Raw genomic sequence first — 20,231 nt, 5'->3', positions numbered from 1 at the left:
AGACGGGGTTTCACCGTGGTCTCGATCTCCTGACCTCGTGATCCGCCCGCCTCGGCCTCCCAAAGTGCTGGGATTACAAGCGTGAGCCACCGCGCCCGGCCAAAACGTATATCTTGAATCTGATCACTTTTCGCTAAAATAGGTAATGCTGTAATATAGCAATAGATAATGCTAGAAAAAATAATTAAAGCTATAGATATCATCTATTGTAGGTTTATTCGCAAATGGATAGGAGATATCTACTATCAGGAACTACAAACACAGTCTCCGTGCTGTGATCCGCTTTCATAGGGAATTTTGTCTGGGATTCAAGCAGCAGCAAGTAACCCATTTCGCCCTCCATCTCTGCTCAGGGGTAAGCCCTGGCAGCGCTCCTACCTGGAACCTACACTGGCTTAGTAAGATGAGCCTGCGCCCACTCCAGCCCTCGCGCATGCGCATAAAAGCCCACTCCCGGGGGCGGGGCCTGAGCTAGCTGGGCGGGGCCTGAAGGAGCCGGGAGCTCCTGCAGCTTCACCGCGTTACTAAGAGACGAGAGGGTCGCGGAGGCCACAACACTTGGCCTCTCGCTGGCCCTGCCCGCGGATCCCGAGTAGAGAACGCGAGCACCCACGCCCGCCTGCAACCTCCCGGGCGCCCCCGGCCTCTCCTGCTCGGCGGAACGAGGATAACCCCGTAGAGCCGGACCCAGGGGTGGGTGGATACGTCGCTGGAGGCGGGGGCCCTGCCCGCCAACCCCTGGGCCCCGGCCGTAGCCCCACCCCGGAAGTTCTTGCCCCGCCTTCTCCGCCCCGCCGTTCTCTGCTGTCTCCTGAGGTTTGCCAGGGTCATCCCGTGGTTTTCATATCTGTTCCGTGATTTTCAGGGAGGAGGGTCACTATTTGGCCCTTCCAGAATCTCAGGGTCCGGTTCTCCCGGAAGTTTCCGGGCTGCCCCGGACCCCATTGGCTTTAGGGGCCGCGACTCCGAGGGCTCCGATTTGGGCCCTAGATTTTGGAATACTGTGTTTTGTCCATCCCAGCCTTCACCAGGCGGATTTCACCTTCCACACGGTTAGCGATTTATGGCAGAAAGGAAGTTGGAGGGATGGGGACTACAGGTTAGCTGTGGGGGCCGGAAGGGAGGGGTTTTGTGCTGCACACAGGCAGGTTAGCACTCCCAGAGCAGGGACCGCCAGGCGTGCTTTGGGAACCGCTTTTGTCTTTCAAATGAACGCCCAGCGACAGCAGATGGGAGTTCCAGGACCTTAGAGACCGGCTAATGCTTCTCTTTAAGTTCAGGAAACAGGTGCAGGCGTGTTCATGGCCTTGCCTAAGGTTACGTGCTGGTTACAGGGCTCCTCCTGCTGCCTCTTAGGAACAAAAATAATCTAATAGGAGAAAAAAATGGACTATTAGGGAGGCTAATGCTCTTGAAGTTTTAATGCTACTAAAAGTAAAAGCGCTTTACAGAGTGAAAGGGAAGTGAAAAGGGAATTTGGGTGGCTGGCTACATCGGAAGCTTCTGTTATAACTTTGGATTGTCAGGGAGTTGAGATGGTGTTTTTTTGTTTTTGTTTTTGTTTTTGTTTTTGTTTTTTGAGACGGAGTCTCGCTCTGTAGCCCAGGCTGGAGTGCAGTGGCACAATCTCGGCTCACTGCAAGCTCCGCCTCACGGGTTCACGCCATTCTCCTGCCTCAGCCTCCCGAGTAGCTGGGACTACAGGCGCCCGCCACGATGCCCAGCTAATTTTTTGTATTTTTAGTAGAGACGGGTTTCACTTTGTTAGCCAGGATGATCTCGATCTCCTGACCTCGTGATCCACCCGCCTCCGTCTCCCAAAGTGCTGGGATTACAAGAGTGAGCCTGTAGTCCCAGCTACTCGGAGAGGCTGAGGCAGGAGAATGGCGTGAACCTGGGAGGCGGAGCTTGCAGTGAGCCGAGATCGCGCCACTGCACTCCAGCCTGGGGGACAGAGCAAGACACCGTCTCAAAAAAAAAAAAAAAAAAAGAGTGAGCCACCTCGCCGAGATGGTGTGAGTTTAAAAGAACGTGCCCGAGGCTGGACGTGGTGGCTCACGCCTGTAATCCCAGCACTTTGGGAGGCTGAGGCAGGTGTATCACCTGAGGTCGGGAATTCGAGACCAGCCTGACCAACATGGGAAAACCTCGTCTCTACTAAAAATACAAAAAAATTAACCAGGCATGGTGGCACATGCCTGTAATTCCAGCTACTCGGGAGGCTGAGGCAGGAGAATCGCTTTAATCCGGGAGGCAGAGGTTGTGGTGAGACAAGATCGCGCCATTGCACTCCAGCCTGAGCAACAAGAGCGAAACTCCATCTCAAAAAAATAATAAATAAAATAACATGCTCATCAACTTAACCATGGGATTATGTCCCAATACAACCATGGTAGGTCGAAAATGCATTTAATGCACCTAGCCAACTTTAAACGTCCTCAGAACACTTACCTCCCCTGCAGTTGGGCAACATCATCTAACACAAAGCCTATTTTATAATAAAGTGTTGACTATGTCATGTAACTTACTGAATACTGTATTCAAAGTGGAAAACAGAATGGTTGTATGGGTACTCGAATTATTGAATGCGTATTGCTTTTGCACCATGGTAAAGTGGAGATACGAGTGAACCATTCTACAGGACCATCTATATGCATATAAACCCTAAGTGTTTCATATAATTCAGTTTCACAAACCAGAAACTCAGGCATTGCTGTTCCCTGTTTGTGAAGCTACAACTTGGTATTTTAGACATCAAATTTATTTTTTTGAGATGGTGTCTTGCTCTGTCACCCAGGCTGGAGTGCAGTGGCACGATCTTGGCTCACCACAACCTCCCTCTCCCGGGTTCAAGTGATTCTTCTTCCTCAGCCTCCCGAAGTAGCTGGGACTGCAGGCGTCCGCCACTGCATCCGGCTAGTTTTTTTTTTTTTTTTTTTTTTTAGTAGTGACAGGGTTTCACCATGTTGGCTAGGCTGGTCTCGAACTCCTGACCTCAGGTGATCCACCTGCCTCGGCCTCCCAGAGTGCTGGGATTACAGGCGTGAGCCACCGCGCATGGCCCAAATGTTTATTTTTATTTATTTATTTTTAAATATTTTTTTCTTGAGGCAGGGTCTCATTCTTGCCTCCCAGGCTGGAATGCGGTGACTTGATCACAGCTCACTGTGGCCTCAACCTTGGGGGCTCAATCCTCTCACCTTAGCCTCCCCAGTAGCTGAGACTACAGGCATGGGCCACCACACCCAGCTAATTTTATTTTTTGTAGAGATAGGGTCTCACTATGTTGCCCAGGCTGGTCTTGAACTCGGACTCAAATGATCCTCCCTCCTCGGTCTCAGAAAGAGCTGGGATTACAGGTGTGAGCAGCTGCATCCGGCCATTCAATGTATTTTTTATCAATTCTTTATTTTAGCACAACTGCCAGTAAAGAAACCACTCAGTCTGCATGTGCTAAGTACTAGCAGAATTAGAACTGCCACTGAATTTCCTAGAATCACTGAAAAATTTAATCAAGGAATTGTAAGTTGATCTTTCCTAATTTTAGTTTCATTTTGTGTTTTTAATAAACTGAAAGTAAGGGCAAAAAAAAGAATTTCCACCACCACTTATATAGCATAGTTACAGTAGTCACTAGAGTTCCTACTATGGTGAAATTTACATTCATATTCTCTTTAGGTATTTTGGGAAAATAAAATTTTGAAATGCTTAATAATAACCGGAAGATGTCTGTTTCTACTGAGAAAAGTGATTTCCCTCAAAGTCCAATTGAATACAGCATATTTTCTGCTCTTCTATTAAATGTAGCATTGTTATGTATAGTTGCCGTAATTTTTTGAGCTGAAAGTGACAAAAGGTTACATAGATGGCATTCAAGAAAATACGTTTCAAATGAATATGAGCAAAAAGTCAAGCCTAAAGCAAAAAGGGCTTGGATAAGACAAAAATTAAGATTGTATCACTACATGTGCTTCATCTGTAAAAGTCGTGTAAGTAATACAGTCACTAAATTCATATAAAAATATGACTAATTTTGAAAGTTTTTTTTTTTTTTTTCCCAGACAGAGTCTCGCTCTGTCATCCACGCTGGAGTGCAGTGGCACCATCTCAGCTCACTGCCAGCTCCGCCTGCCAGGTTCAAGCAATTCTCTGCCTCAGCCTCCCGAGTAGGTAGGACTACAGGCACCAGCTACCTACCATGCCCGGCTAATTTTTGTATTTTTAGTAGACATGGGGTTTCACCATCTTGGCCAGGCTGGTCTGGAACTCCTGACCTCGTGATCCACCCACCTCAGCCTCCCAGAGTGCTGGGATTACAGGTGTGAGCCACCGTTCCTGTCCTGAAAGTATTTTAATACAGTGAATTCACTTTTTTTTTTTTCCTTCTAATTTAGACAGAGTTTCGCTCTTGTTGCCCAGGCTGGAGTGCAATGGCATGATCTCAGCTCACTGCAACATCCGCCTGCCAGGTTCAAGCAATTCTCCTACCTCAGCCTCCTGATTAGGTGGGATTACAGGCATGCACCACCACGCCTGGCTAATTTTGTATTTTTAGTAGAGACGGGGTTTTCTCCATGTTGGTCAGGCTGGTCTCGAACTCCCAACCTCAGGTGATCCACCCACCTCAGCCTCCCAAAGTGCTGGGATTACAGGCGTGAGCCACCACGCCCAGCCTAACTTTTTTCTTTAATATTTCTTAGAACCTTTTTCCTGTGTAATAGATCTATATTCCTGTGTAATATATATATGAATGGATTCTTAGGCTGTATCACATGTCCAACTCACCTCTTTGTCATAGCTACTATATTGCTAGTATATTGTGCAGCAGTGGAGTAATGAACTTCCCACTAGAATGGATGACATTAAAGGATAAAGGTTTCACTGAAGCGTGGCTTATCTATTGTTTTGCCAGGTGTTCCAAATTTTACATAAATTCGTATATTATACGAATTTAATATAAAACTGGACCAGGTGCGGTGGCTTACGCCTGTAATCACAGCACTTTGGGAGGCCGAGGTACACGGACCACTTGAGGCCAGGAGTTCGAGGCCAGCCTGCAAAACATGGTGAAACCCATCTCTACTAAAAATATAAAAATTTGGCCAGGCGTGGTGGCTCACGCCTGTAATCCCAGCATTTTGGGAGGCTGAGACAGGCGGATCATGAGGTCAGGAGATCAAGACCATCCTGGCTAACACAGTGAAACCCTGTCTCTACTAAAAATACAAAAAATTAGCTGGGTGTGGTAGCGGGTGCCTGTAGTCCCAGCTACTCAGGAGGCTGAGGCAGGAGAATAGCATGAACCTGGGAGGTGGAGCTTGCAGTGAGCCGAGATGGTGCCTCTGCACTCCAGCCTGGGCAGCCTGGGCAACAGAGCGAGACTCCATCTCAAAAAAAAAAAAAGAAAAGAAAATATATATATATATATATATATAAAAATTAGCTGGGTGGGGTGGTACACATCTGTAGTCCCAGCTACTCAGGAGGCTGAGGCAGGAGAATTGCTTGAACCCAAGAGGCCACAGTGAGCCAAGATGACACCACTGCACTCCAGCCAGGGTGATGCAGTGAGACTCAAAAAAAAAAAAAGAATTGCCTTAAAATGCAATATGGGCCTGAGCCTAAGTCAATAGCTAAAGATCAAAAGTTTTTAAGGAGTCAACATACTGACAAAACTCTGATTTTCTTTGATCCAATCAATGTACATGTTGATATGCACATTGGAAAAAATGCAAACAGCAATGCTAATGCTACTGACATAGTTTCTCCTTTTATCAGGTAAGAACTGTGTGACTCATGCCTTCATTTAGATTCATTTAAATCTGGAGCTAAGTTCAAACAACTCTGGGAGTTATGATTTCAGAATGCAGTGGGCCCGGTGCAGTGGCTCATGCCTGTAATCCCAGCACTTTGGGAGGCCGAGGCGGGTGGATCACGAGGTCAAGAAATCGAAACCATCCTGGCCAATAGTGTGAAACCCCATCTACTAAAAATACAAAAATTAGCTGGGTGTGGTGGTGCATGCCTGTAGTCCCAGCTACTTGGGAGGCAAAGGCAGGAGAATCACTTGAACCCGGGAGGTGGAGGCTGCAGTGAGCAGAGTTCATGCCACTGCACTCCAGCCTGGTGACAGTGCGAGACTCCGTCTCAAAAAAAAAAAAAAAAATACAATGTAAACACTATAATCTTTAGAATGTTAAGTAATTTAACAAAAATCTAAATAGGAAGAGCATTAGAACAACTTTCTTGTTTTTCATAGAAAAGAGTCCATTGGTACTTGTGACTTAGCCTCCTAACAGTCTTCATTATCTTTTTTTACTAACAACTAAGGGAACATTTAGGCTACATCTTTCATATTGAAGAAATATTTGTCTGAAATTCAGCAAGTCTGTCCATTTTATTTCCATTTCCTATTTTTCCTCTATTAAATCCAAGTAAAGCTAAATTTATGTCTTGTAAAAGCATTTACTAGAAGATCCTTTTAAATAAAACTTTTAAGTCTATGTTAATTAATCATATATTATTATAGAGAACTTTTTATTATAAAGGAACTCCTAGTAAAGGAGTTCATGTTACAGTGATTTCATTTATTTTTTTATTTATTTTTAATTAATTTTTTTTTTTTTAATTTTTTTTGCATACAAAAACAATAAAGATTTTCTAAAAATACATACAAAAAAAAGATGCGTATCAAACATATTAGGAAGGTTGCACATGGGAAGTCGGGGAATAGAAATGGGGGTGGGAGTTAAAATAAATGAGAGAGGGACTTTATATGGATCAGTGATAATAACTCAATCCTCTATTTGACAAAGAAGAGGGAGAAGGAAGAGGAAGAAAAAGAAAGTGGGATAAAGGATCAGAAAGGGAGGAAAATAGAAAAAATTAGAGTATGACTCCAGGGTAGACCTGTTTTGTTGTCATTGAGTTGGTTGGTTGGTTTGTCTGTTGTATACTTCATGTTTCGCCAAGTTGGCCAGACTGGTCTCGAACTCCTAGCCCGAAGTGATCAACCCGCCTCGCCCCCCAGAGTGCCGGGACCACAGGCGTGAGCCACCACGTCCAGCCCCCACATTGCTTCTGGCCTCCGTGGTAGACCTCTCTGACGGAGCGGCCAGGCAGAGGGGCTCCTCACTTCTACCCAGACACGGGGCAGCCGGGCAGAGGGGCTCCTCACTTCCCAGACGGGGCGGCCAGGCAGAGACGCTCCTCACTTCTTCCCAGACGATAGGTGGCCGGGCAGAGGCGCTCCTCACTTCCCAGACGATGGGTGGTCGGGCAGAGGTGCTCCCCACTTCCCAGACGATGGGTGGCCGGGCGGAGGCGCTCCTCACTTCCCAGACGGTGGGTGGCCGGGCAGAGGCGCTCCTCACTTCCCAGACGGTGGGTGGCCGGGCAGAGGCGCTCCTCACTTCCCAGACGGTGGGTGGCCGGGCAGAGGCGCTCCTCACCTCCCAGACGATGGGTGGCCGGGCAGAGGCGCTCCTCACTTCCCAGATGGGGCGTGGCCGGGCAGAGGCGCTCCTCACTTTCCAGACGATGGGTGGCCGGGCAGAGGCGCTCCTCACCTCCCAGACGATGGGTGGCCGGGCAGAGGCACTCCTCACCTCCCAGACGATGGGTGGCCGGGCAGAGGTGCTCCTCACCTCCCAGACGGGGCGGCCGGGCAGAGGCACTCCTCACTTCTTCCCGGACGGGGCGGCCGGGCAGAGGCGCTCCTCACTTCTTCCCGGACGGGGCGGCCGGGCAGAGGCGCTCCTCACTTCTTCCCGGACGGGGCGGCCGGGCAGAGGCGCTCCCCACTTCCCAGACGGTGGGTGGCCGGGCAGAGGCGCTCCTCACTTCCCAGACGATGGGTGGCCGGGCAGAGGCGCTCCTCACTTCTTCCCGGATGGGGCGGCCGGGCAGAGGCGCTCCTCACTTCTTCCCGGATGGGACGCCCGGGCAGAGGCGCTCCTCATTTCTTCCCGGACGGGGCGGCCGGGCAGAGGCGCTCCTCACTTCCCAGACGGGGCGGCCGGGCAGAGGCGCTCCTCACTTCCTCCCGGACGGGGCGGCCGGGCAGAGGCGCTCCTCACTTCCTCCCGGACGGGGCGGCCGGGCAGAGGCGCTCCTCACTTCCTCCCGGACGGGGCGGCCGGGCAGAGGCGCTCCTCACTTCCTCCCGGACGGGGCGGCCGGGCAGAGGCGCTCCTCACTTCCTCCCGGACGGGGCGGCCGGGCAGAGGCGCTCCTCACCTCCCAGACGATGGAAGGCCGGGCAGAGGTGCTCCTCACTTCCCAGACGATGGGTGGCCGGGCAGAGGCACTCCTCACTTCCCAGACGGGGCGGCCGGGCAGAGGCGCTCCTCACTTCCCAGACGGGGTGGCCGGGCAGAGGTGCTCCTCACTTCCCAGACGATGGGTGGCCGGGCAGAGGTGCTCCTCACTTCCCAGACGATGGGTGGCCGGGCAGAGGCGCTCCTCACTTCCCAGACGATGGGTGGCCGGGCAGAGGCGCTCCTCACTTCCCAGACGGGGCGGCCGGGCAGAGGCGCTCCTCACTTCCCAGACGGTGGGTGGCCGGGCAGAGGCGCTCCTCACTTCCCGGACGGTGGGTGGCCGGGCAGAGGCGCTCCTCACTTCCCGGACGGTGGGTGGCCGGGCAGAGGCGCTCCTCACTTCCCGGACGGTGGGTGGCCGGGCAGAGGCGCTCCTCACTTCCCGGACGGTGGGTGGCCGGGCAGAGGCGCTCCTCACTTCCCGGACGGTGGGTGGCCGGGCAGAGGCGCTCCTCACTTCCCGGACGATGGGTGGCCGGGCAGAGGCGCTCCTCACTTCTTCCCGGATGGGGCGGCCGGGCAGAGGCACTCCTCACTTCTTCCCGGATGGGGCGCCCGGGCAGAGGCGCTCCTCATTTCTTCCCGGACGGGGCGGCCGGGCAGAGGCGCTCCTCACTTCTTACTGGACGGGGCGCCTGGGCAGAGGCGCTCCTCATTTCTTCCCGGATGGGGCGGCCGGGCAGAGGCGCTCCTCACTTCCCGGACGGGGCAGCCGGGCAGAGGCGCTCCTCACTTCTTCCCGGACGGGGCGGCCGGGCAGAGGCGCTCCTCACTTCTTCCCGGACGGGGCGGCCGGGCAGAGGCGCTCCTCACTTCTTCCCGGACGGGGCGGCCGGGCAGAGGCGCTCCTCACTTCTTCCCGGACGGGGCGGCCGGGCAGAGGCGCTCCTCACTTCTTCCCGGACGGGGCGGCCGGGCAGAGGCGCTCCTCACTTCTTCCCGGACGGGGCGGCCGGGCAGAGGCGCTCCTCACTTCTTCCCGGACGGGGCGGCCGGGCAGAGGCGCTCCTCACTTCTTCCCGGACGGGGCGGCTGGGCAGAGGCGCTGCTCACTTCTTCCCAGACGGGGCGGCCGGGCAGAGGCGCTGCTCACTTCCCAGATGGGGCGGCCGGGCAGAGGGGCTCCTCACTTCCCAGACGGGGCGGCCGGGCAGAGGGGCTCCTCACTTCCCAGACAGTGGGTGGCCGGGCAGAGGGGCTCCTCACTTCCCAGACGGTGGGTGGCCGGGCAGAGGCGCTCCTCACTTCTTCCCGGATGGGGCGGCCGGGCAGAGGCGCTCCTCACTTCTTCCCGGATGGGGCGCCCGGGCAGAGGCACTCCTCATTTCTTCCCGGACGGGGCGGCCGGGCAGAGGCGCTCCTCACTTCCCAGACGGGGCGGCCGGGCAGAGGCGCTCCTCACTTCCCAGACGGGGCGGCCGGGCAGAGGCGCTCCTCACTTCCCAGACAGGGCGGCCGGGCAGAGGCGCTCCTCACTTCCCAGACGATGGGTGTCCGGGCAGAGGCGCTCCTCACTTCCCAGACGGGGCGGCCGGGCAGAGGCGCTCCTCACTTCCCAGACGGTGGGTGGCCGGGCAGAGGCGCTCCTCACTTCCCAGACGGTGGGTGGGCGGGCAGAGGCGCTCCTCACCTCCCAGACGGTGGGTGGCCGGGCAGAGGCGCTCCTCACCTCCCAGACGGTGGGTGGCCGGGCAGAGGCGCTCCTCACCTCCCAGACGGTGGGTGGCCGGGCAGAGGCGCTCCTCACTTCCCAGACGGGGCGGCCAGGCAGAGGTGCTCCTCACCTCCCAGACGGGGCGGCCGGGCAGAGGCGCTCCCCACCTTCCAGATGGGGCGGCGGCCGGGCAGGGGCTGCAATCCCAGCACCCTGGCAGGCCAAGGCAGGCGGCCGGGGGGTAGAGGCCGCCGCGAGGCCAGACCATGCCACTGCACTCCAGCCCGGGCAACACCGAGCACTGGGTGAGCGAGACTCCGTCTGTAGTTGCAGTACCTCGGGAGGCTGAGGCGGGCAGAGCACTGGGCGTCAGGAGCTGGCGACCAGCGTGGGCAAGATGGCGAACGCGTGCCTGCATCCAAAGGAGAAAAGGGAGGTAGCGGTGGCGCGCGCCGGCAGTCCCAGGCAGTTTGCGGCGCGGGCAGCAGAGTAGGTTGTAGCCTGGGCCAGAGAGGGAAAGAAGAAAGAAAGAAAGAAAGAAAGAAAGAAAGAAAGAAAGAAAGGAAGGAAGGAAGGAAGGAAGGAAGGAAGGAAGGAAGGAAGGAAGGAAGGAAGGAAGGAAGGAAGGAAGGAAGGAAGGAAGGAAGCTAATTAATCATATATTTAGCATGATTTTTACCCAGTGTGAAGGATGGATATTTCTAATTAATGTGATGCTTATTTTGAGTTTTCCTTTATGTATATGTATTTAAGTGTGTGTATGTGTGTATATATATGTATGTATATATATATGTGTGTATATATATGTATGTATATATATATGTGTGTATATATATGTATGTATATATATATGTGTGTATATATATGTATGTATATATATATGTGTGTATATATATGTATGTATATATATATGTGTGTGTGTGTATATATATATATATGTATATGTATATATACACACTGTTTTTTTGGAGCCAGAGTCTCACTCTGTCACCCAGGCTGGAGTGCAATGGAGCAATCTTGGCTCCCTGCAACCTCCACCTCCTGGGTTTCAAGTGATTCTCACGCCTCAGCCTCCCAAGTAGCTGGGATTGCAGACACCTGCCACCACGGCCAGTTCATTTTTTTTTTTTTTTTTTTGAGAAGGAGTTTCGCTCATGTTGCCCAGGCTAAAGTGCAATGGTGTGATCTCAGCTCACTGCAACCTCCACCTCCCAGGTTCAAGCGATTCTCCTGCCTTAGCCTCCCAAGTAGGTGGGATTACAGGCATGTGCCACCATGCCTGGCTAATTTTGTATATTTAACAGAGACGGGGTTTCACCATGTTGGCCAGACTGGTCTTGAACTCCTGACCTCAGGTCTCCTGACCTCAGTCTCCCAAAGTGCTGGGATTACAGGCCCGAGCCACCATGTCCAGCCTTTCCCTGTTATACTTTAATGTATTTCTTGACCTTTTAAACATAATGAGCATTTGTCATTGTGATTGAAAAAAATTCATAAAATATTAATTTATTTACAGGATCTGACTTTAATGTGTTTCAGCCAATAGAAATATATTTTAATAGAAGAATGGATTCAAGTAATCATAATGAAAATTCCGTACACTTTATTTCAGTTAAATGACTGATATATTTTGTTAATAAAATAAGTAGCTAAGAAAACAAGTGTAAGATTATGCCTTTGAAAAACTTGCTATGGAAGTTTGCTGAATAGACAATTACATGAACTAAAGTCGTATATTAGACTTTCCAAGACTATTAGTGACCTCCTACACTGTTTTTAAATCCATGGTCTCAGTATCACGACAGCCACACAGTGTGCATGGAATCTGTGTTAGGCCATCTTCTCACATTAGTTCATCAAAAGATCAGGTACTACAGTGACCTCAGCAAATGAATTGCAGCAATTGGGATGTCTCCAAGCAATTAAGAAGTGAAAAAGAATAAACCATTCCCTCCCAGAAACAAGAAAGCAAACACAGTGAGAAGACGGGTCTTACATTCCCTTTTTGAGAGAGAGAAAGAGAGAGAGAGAGATGCAGTTTTGAACATAAGTAATGGAATGGTGGTGGATATTTTGACAATCTACTGAGCATGTTTTTAGAAATGTGCAAACTATTACCTGGAACTCCAGTATTTGTATACAGCTTTTAGAGCATCACTCCGTAACTCCAACTCTGACTGGGATTTTATTGATAAAGAAATAAACAGTTTTCTATGTATCTTTCAGGGACTTGAGGTTTTTTTGTTTGTTTGTTACAGTTTTATCTCCACAAAATAGATCATGAATCCTTCTCAGTCTTGGAATTGTATGTTTAAAAACTAATATATTTAATGGGATTCTCAACTCTAAGTATAATTTTTAAGTGTTAGTTTCGTTTATTCTCTTTTTTTTTTTGAGATGGAGTCTTGCTTTGTCATCCAGGCTGGAGTGCGGTGGCACAATCTCAGCTCACTGCAACCTCCGCCTCCTGGGTTCAAGCCATTGTCCTGGCTCAGCTGCCCCAGTAGCTGGGATTACAGGCACGTGCCACCATGCCCAGCTAATTTTTGTATTTTTAGTAGAGACGGGGTTTCACCATGTTGGCCAGGCTGGTCTCAAACTCCTGCCCTCGTGATCCGCCCGCCTCGGCCTCCCAAAGTGCTGGGATTACAGGCGTGAGCCACCGCACCCGGCCAGTTTTGTTTATTCTTAAAGGGAATTTCAAAATTGTCATCATTACATTATCTATTAATGTTGTTTTAACATCTTTCAGATATTATTGATAATAAGGCCACTGTAACCATGGCTAGTTCTGACGTAAAACCAAAATCAATAAGTCGTGCCAAAAAATGGTCAGAAGAGATAGAAAATCTGTACAGATTTCAACAAGCAGGATATCGGGATGAAACCGAATATAGACAAGTGAAACAAGTTTCTATGGTAAGATTTATGCCTCTACAAACCTCAACTCGAAATGCATTTCTCAGATGCTGAAAAGTATTTTATAAACAACCAGAGAATAACTGGAGGAAATTCTACTCCAACTCTCTCATTTTATTTGTTTATTTTTATTTTATTTTATTTTTTGAGACAGAGTCTCATGCTGTCACCCAGGCTGGAGTGCAGTGATGCAGTCTCGGCACACTCCACCTCCCGGATTCAAGGAATTCTCCTGCCTCAGCCTCACGAGTAGCTGGGATCACAGGCGTGTGCCACCACACCTGGCTAATTTTTGTATTTTTGCAGAGACGGGATTTTGCCATGCTTGGCCAGGCTGGTCTTGAACTCCTGACCTCAAGTGATCCACCTGCCTCAGCCTCCCAGAGTGCTAGGATTACAGGCAATAGCCATGATGTCCAGCCAGACTCTCTCATCTTATTAAGGGGGAGAGGCCCAGAAGAATGATTTGCAGGCAGAGTGGGAGAAGAGGTGGTCGTTCAGCTGGGCACATTCAGAATTTTCTTTTATTGAGCAACTGTGCTCTGCTAAATGAATCTTTTATGGTAGACCACAAAAAAAAATCTTTTTTCCTCACTCAGGTGATTTTATTATCAGATAATCAGTATGTTGGGTAACTATTATTTCCCTCCTGTTACTTTTTATTTTAATCACGAATTAGAAAGTGGTTAAAATCGTGTTTTTTTGTGGCGATTATACCTTACAAACAAAAGTGCTGGAACAACTCATGATTTTGGTAGTGTATCCCAGGCTTTCCTGAGAGAGTAGAGACCTAGCTTTGCTTTACGAAGGCTAGACCAAAGTCTAGATTTGGCTCCCGTTTAAACTGTGTGGTTCTTCTTAACTTATTTATTCTCTTGGCCACTAAGAGACTTTTGTTTTTTTTTTTTTTTTTTTTTTTTTTGAGACAGAGTCTCGCTCTGTCACCCAGGCTGGAGTGCGCTTGGCGCAATCTCGTCTCACTGCAACCTCTACCTCCTGGGTTCAAGTGATTCTTAAGAGACATGTTTTTACAAATTCAGTTCACCCCTGAACAACACAGGGACTAGGGACTTCAATGCTTCATGCCGTCAAAAATTTGTGTATAACTTTTGACTCTTCAAAACAACTACTAGTAACCTAGTGTTAACAGAAAGACTTGCCCATAAGGTAAATAATTGATCAACCCAGAAATAAACTAATATCTTAATATATTTTATGCATTCATGACAAACCTTTTTCTTAATTTTTTTTGATATTTATAGTCTGTGTGGTTTGCAAATTTTTTCAAATCGTTGCAAATCTCAAAAAAAATTTCAACAAATTTTTTGAAAAAAATCCTTGTATAAGGCCAGGCACGGTGGCTCAAGCCTGTAATCCCAGCACTTTGGGAGGCCGAGGCGGGCGGATCACGAGGTCAGGAGATCGAGACCATCGTGGCTAACATGGTGAAACCCCGTCTCTACTAAAAATACAAAAAATTAGCCGGGCGTGTTGGCGGGCGCCTGTAGTCCCAGCTACTCGGGAGGCTGAGGCAGGAGAATGGTGTGAACCCGGGAGGCGGAGCTTGCAGTGAGCTGAGATCGCGCCACTGCACTCCAGCCTGGGGGACAGAGAAAGACTCCGTCTCAAAAAAAAAAAAAAAAAAAAAAATCCTTGTATAAATAGACTCCCCAAGTTCAAACTTGCATTGGTCAAGGGTCAACTGTATTGTAAAATATGACATAATATTCATAAATATATTTTAATGTTTAGATTTGGGATTATAGCAGTGTTTATTAACTCAGTTGTGTATTTTTCATTATTTTTTACTAACTCATCATTTTTCAGAGACTAATGTGTAGATTTTGCAGATCACTATAAGCTCTTGTTTCTTTTTCTTTTATTCTATTCTTTGACCTCTACTTAAAAATTCCTTTCAAAGTACACAGGAGGCTGGGAGTGGTGGCTCACGCCTATAATCCCAGCACTTTGGGAGGCCGAGGTAGGCAGATCACTTGAGGTCATGAGTTCGAGACAAGCCTGGCCAACATGGTGAAACCCTGTCTCTACTAAAAATACAAAAATTGGCCGGGCATGGTGGCATGCACCTGTAGTCCCAGCTACTTGGGAGGCTGAGGCAGGAGAATCACTTGAGCCTGGAAGGCGGAGGGTGCAGTGAGCCAAGATCGCACCATTACACTAGAGCCTGGGCAACAAAGCAAAACTCCACCTCAAATAAATAATTAAATTAAAATTTTAAAAGTACATAGGAAAAATAATGGAGGCAATACAGAACTAAAATGTTATTGCCTCTTTAATAAACATTAATTTAGCAGACATTATTGGGGTTAACAATAAAATTTAAAATACTGATCGAGTGAAGATTGATTACTGTGGCTTCCATGTATCTGTCTTCTCAACCATTATATTCTATCGCCATTGCCAAGGATAATTTTCATTACTATATCATCTATGGCTTTTAAACAGATAAAACAGAAGCATTATCATTTTTCTGCTGTTTAAAACAAACTTTGGGCCGGGCGTGTTGGCTCACACCTGTAATCCCAGCAGTTTGGGAGGCCGAGGCAGTCGGATCATCTGAGGTTAGGAGTTTGAGACCAGCCTGACCAACATGGAGAAACCCCATCTCTACTAAAAATACAAAATTAGCCGGGCATGGTGGCACATGCCTGTAATCCTAGCTATTCGGGAGGCTGAGGCAGGAGAATTGCTTGAAACCAGGAGGTGGAGGTTGTAGTGAGCCAAGATCGCGCCATTGCACTCCAGCCTGGGCAACAAGAGTGAAACTTCACCTCAAATAAATAAATAAATAAAATAAGCTTCACACCCTGCCTTAAGATTGGGATGCCTCTAAAGATACACAAGCCTCAGACTCATAGGCGGCCAGGTGTGGTGGCTTACGCCTCTAAGCTCAGTGCTTTGGGAGGCTGAGGCTGAAGGATTGCTTGAGGCCAGGATTTCGAGACCAGCCTGGGTGACATAGTGAGACCCCATTTCTACAAAAAATTTTTTAAATTAGCCAGGCATGGTGGAGTGTCTCTGTGTCTCTGTAGTCCCAGCTACTGGGAGGCTCAGGTGGGAGGATTGCTTGAGTGCAGGAGATCGAGGCTGCAGTGAGCTGTGATCACATCACTGCACGCCAGCCTGGGTGAGAGAGCAAGACCCTGTCTCAAAAAAAGAAAAGAAAAGAAAGTTGTCACAAGAATTAAATGTAATGACATGTTTGAAGTACCTGACATTATAGTGCTCATAATTTGTTGGGCTGGGCACAGTGGTTCACGCCTGTAATTCAAGCACTTTGGGAGGTGGAGGCGGGCCGATCACCTGCAGTCAGGAGTTACAGACCAGCCTGGCCAACATGGTGAAACCTGTCTCTACTAAAAAATACAAAAAATTAGCCGGGCATGGTGGTGCACACATGTAATCCCAGCTACTAGGGAGGCTGAGGCAGGAGAATCACTTGAACCCGGGAGGGGGAGGTTGTAGTAAGCTGAGATCATGCCACTGCACTCCAGCCTGGGCGACAGAGCAAGACTCCCCCACAAATTTGTTGACTGAAGGAACAGCAATGTTTAGTAAATGATAACTTTTATTAATCTCATCATCTTAGAGTCTAAAATAAGTAACAAGAACAATAAAACCTTACACAAATCGAAGTATATGTTCCTTAACAAAAAGAAGCACAGGGATTTAGAGGAAAACAAAATCACTTCCTTCCAGGGACAATCCCCAGAGAGGGCTTAGTGTCCCCAGTGGCATTTGCAGTGGGTCTTCAGGGACAGATAGATAGGATGGTGACTGAAGGCTTGCTTTGGGTGGGATGTTTCTCCCAGTGTACAGTGGCTTGAGGGTTTGAGAGAAGGTGTTTTTCGTTACCTGGTGGTATATTGCTTGCTGACCTTCCCTCCTGGGGGGAAAGTCCTTGAACTTGAGGATCTCATTCCATTCCACCACAGGCAAGAAGGTTTCCCAGATCAAATGGAAATGATCAAGTTGAAAGTCAAGAAGAAAAAAAAGTTCAGAGATGCCAAGGGGCGTCAAAAGGAAAAATGTCTAGAAGTCAACAAGCATAGGACCAACGTAGCTGTCCTAAGGATTGTCCCATATAAAGTAGCTTAGCTCCAGATGTTTAGAAGAGGCATTGGTTGTATTGTTTTCTCACCAGATCAGATGGTTTTCAGATAATCTGCTCCTGGCCCCTGGAGGGAAGAGGGCTGTAATGGAGTCTTGAGAACACCTCCTTTCCCTGCCAGAGGTATTGGAAGCCACACAGGCAGGCGTGGCCTCAGTGGTGGAAAGGACTGCTGGTTTTCTGTAATGTATGTCAGAGGGCCTGCCAAGGCTTCTCAGATATGCTGTTACCTATTCTCGCTAATTCATAAGTAAATGAGATGACACAAAAAATCAAGATGTGTTATTAGAAAGTAAAAGACATGTGGACACAGATGGTATATTCATCTCCTCTTCCTACTGAAAACTAAGATTTATTCATGGGGAACAGAAAAGGTGCAGGACTACCTGTATAGACGGTGTTGAAGAGCAGGATTTGGAGAAAAGGTGCAGGACTGCCTGTATAGAAGGTGTTGAAGAACAGGATTTGGAGAACGGATGCAGGACTGCCTGTATAGAAGGTGTTGAAGAACAGGATTTGGAGAACGGATGCAGGACTGCCTGTATAGAAGGTGTTGAAGAACAGGATTTGGAGAACGGGTGCAGGACTGCCTGTATAGACAGTGTTGAAGAACAGGATTTGGAGAAAGGGTGCAGGACTGCCTGTATAGATGGTGTTGAAGAGCAGGATTTGGGTTTTCTACAACCTTGATAATGAGTTTTTGGTCATGATAAAGTGCATCTCACAAAATCTGAAAGGAACATATTTGACAGTAGCAAAATACATTAACCTGGCCAGGAAGGGATAACATGAAGAGGAAGTGGAGAGACAGATCTCCAAATTAGATCAAGCCAAATGATAAAGTAAACAAACCAATATAGTATAAGAGAAGGAATGGTAGGAGATGGCTGGGGACAGTGGCTCCCGCCTGTAATCCCAACACTTTGGAAAGCCAAGACAGGAGGATCACTTGAGACCAGGAGTTTGAGACCAACCTGGGCAACATATAATAATAATAATAATAATAATAATAATAATAATAATAATAATAAAGAATGGTAGGAGAAATTAAAAAAATATTTTTGCCACTTTGGGAGGGCAAGGTAAAAGGATTGCTTGAGGCTAGGAGTTTGAGACCAGCCTGGGCAACATAGTGAGACCCTGTCTCTACAAAAAAAAAAGAGAAAAATAGAAAACTTATCTGGGTATGGTGGTGCATACCTGTAGTTCTAACTACTCAGGAGGCAGAGGCTGGAGGATCCCCTGAGCCCAGGAGGTTGAGGCTGTAGTGAGCTATGATCGCACCACTGCACCACAGCCTGGGAGACAGAGTGAGACCCTGTTTCAAAAAAAAAAAAAAATGGATTTCAAGGTGAACTTGAAATTGGGGCAGAAGGAAATGCATATACACCTTTGGATAGTTCTCGAGTTGCTTGCTTTATTCACTGTGTAGTCATAACAATCAGCAGGCAGCACTTTCAAAATGGAGTCTGGGTTTAGCCCTAATTTCCTCCTGTGGTATTAATTTTAGAAGTTAGAATGTTTGAAATCTTTTGTAAACATGAGAGAAATGAAGTTTAGATTACTTTGAATGTTTTCTCTTATCTTGGCCACAGTATTGAAATTTAAATCTAGAAATTGGAGCTGGGTGCAGTGGCTCAGGCCTGTAATTCCAGCACTTGGGAGGCCGAGCTGGGAGGATCACTTGACTCCAGCAGTTCGAGGCCAGCCTGGGCAATGTAGCAAGACTCTGTCTCCAAAATAAAACAAAATAAAATAAACCTAGAAAGTGGGCTCTAGAGAAAAGCACTGAATTAGTTGTCTTTTTTTTTTTTTTGAGACAGAGTCTTGCTCTGTCGCCCAGGCTGGAGTACAGTGGCACCATCTAGGGTCACTGCAACCCCTGCCTCCAGAGTTCAAATGATTCTCCTGCCTCAGCCCCCTGAGTAGCTGGGATTAGAGGCACCTACCACCATGCCTAGCTAATTTTTGTATTTTTAGTAGAGACAGGGTTTCACCATGTTGGCCAGGTTGGTCTTGAACTCCTGACCTCAACTGATCCACCTGCCTCAGCCTCCCAAAGTGCTGGGATTACAGGCATGAGCTACTGCACTTGGCCTGAATTAGTTATCTTACAGCATAAGCCTGCAATATAAGATGTGTCTTGTGGGTATAATACTTTAAAAACTCAAGCATTTTAAAATGTAATCTTATACTTTGTTCATGTAAGTCATACTTTTTAACTATTTGATAGTAAAATATGAGATAAAAATCAACCCTGCGTTGTAACGTTTTTACTCTTGTTCTTGATGTGCAGGTAGATCGTTGGCCAGAGACAGGATATGTGAAGAAACTTCAGAGAAGAGACAATACGTTCTATTACTACAACAAACAGAGGGAATGTGATGACAAGGAAGTCCACAAAGTGAAAATTTATGCTTACTAGCCTGTCTTCTTTGTATTACTTGTCAATTATATTTTAAGAATTCATCATTTCATTCTACATCGTGTAAATGTTTGTCATTTTATGAAATAATTCAAGATGCAGTCTTCAGTTTAATGTTTTGTGAAACACAAAAGCCATGAGGATTGCTATCTGCTAATCACCTTGTCTTATTCTAAGAACTGGCTGCAGATGCATTAAAGTTTTACTTTCTTGGTCCTGCTCTTTTTGTCTATTTTATTTTATTTTGAGACAGAGTCTCACTCTGTCACCCAGGCTGGAGTGCAGTGGTGCAATCTCGGTTCACTGCAACCTCTGCCTCCCGGGTTCCAGTGATTCTTGTGCCTCAGCCTCCCAAGTAGCTAGAATTACAGGTGTGCGCTACCATACCCATCTAATTTTTGTATTTTTAGTAGAGACAGGGTTTCATCACGTTGGCCAGGGTGGTCTCAAACTCCTGACCTCAAGTGATCTGCCCGCCTCAGCCTCCCAAAGTGTTGGCATTTCAGGCGTGAGCCACCACACCCAGCCTCTGTCCATATTAACTGTGGTGTGATCACCATTAAGTGTGGGAAAACACCTTTGAAATCATCTCAATGGTTAGACTAGTGACATATTTTCTTCTAGCAGATAGTCTTAGTGCTCCACCTATACCTGCTCCTGGCATTTATGTCTTTACTAGAACATTGCTTTGAGATGCCAGATACGGGTCTTGTGGCCCAAGGTCTTTCTCTTGCCCTTGGAGTCCTTTGCCTTTTGCTGGGCAAACTGAAAGTGTCAAGG

The 20,231-nt window shown here is 48.1% G+C and overlaps 1 protein-coding gene across 2 annotated transcripts; it reads left to right on the top strand.

Moving 5' to 3' along the window:
- MEIG1 (meiosis/spermiogenesis associated 1) lies at positions 1-19,666 on the top strand. 2 transcript variants are annotated; one of them, XM_055296551.2, is made up of 4 exons: positions 1-816; positions 3,416-3,522; positions 12,728-12,894; positions 19,323-19,666. In XM_055296551.2, exons 3-4 carry the CDS (start codon positions 12,757-12,759, stop codon positions 19,449-19,451), a joined length of 267 nt encoding a protein of 88 aa, XP_055152526.1. In that variant the 5' UTR covers positions 1-816; positions 3,416-3,522; positions 12,728-12,756; the 3' UTR covers positions 19,452-19,666. The 2 variants fall into 2 exon arrangements, with proteins under 2 accessions (XP_055152526.1, XP_063466164.1); XM_063610094.1 differs by lacking the exon at positions 3,416-3,522 and having other exon boundaries at positions 1-1,052.
- The last annotated feature ends 565 nt before the right edge of the window (positions 19,667-20,231 follow it).

This window comes from Symphalangus syndactylus, chromosome 10 (assembly GCF_028878055.3).
Source record: "Symphalangus syndactylus isolate Jambi chromosome 10, NHGRI_mSymSyn1-v2.1_pri, whole genome shotgun sequence".
NCBI classification, from domain to species: Eukaryota; Metazoa; Chordata; class Mammalia; order Primates; family Hylobatidae; genus Symphalangus; species Symphalangus syndactylus.
The sequence above is the reverse complement of the archived record's forward strand: the minus strand, read 5'-3'. Positions and strand labels throughout refer to the sequence as shown.

What these genes read in the sequence shown, in the direction of transcription:
- MEIG1 (XM_055296551.2), top strand. Translation starts at nt 12,757, where the DNA reads ATGGCTAGTTCTGACGTAAAACCAAAATCAATAAGTCGTGCCAAAAAA. An exon ending in AAGTGAAACAAGTTTCTATG is followed by an intron (nt 12,895 to 19,322) that starts GTAAGATTTATG and finishes CTTGATGTGCAG; the next exon opens with GTAGATCGTTGGCCAGAGAC.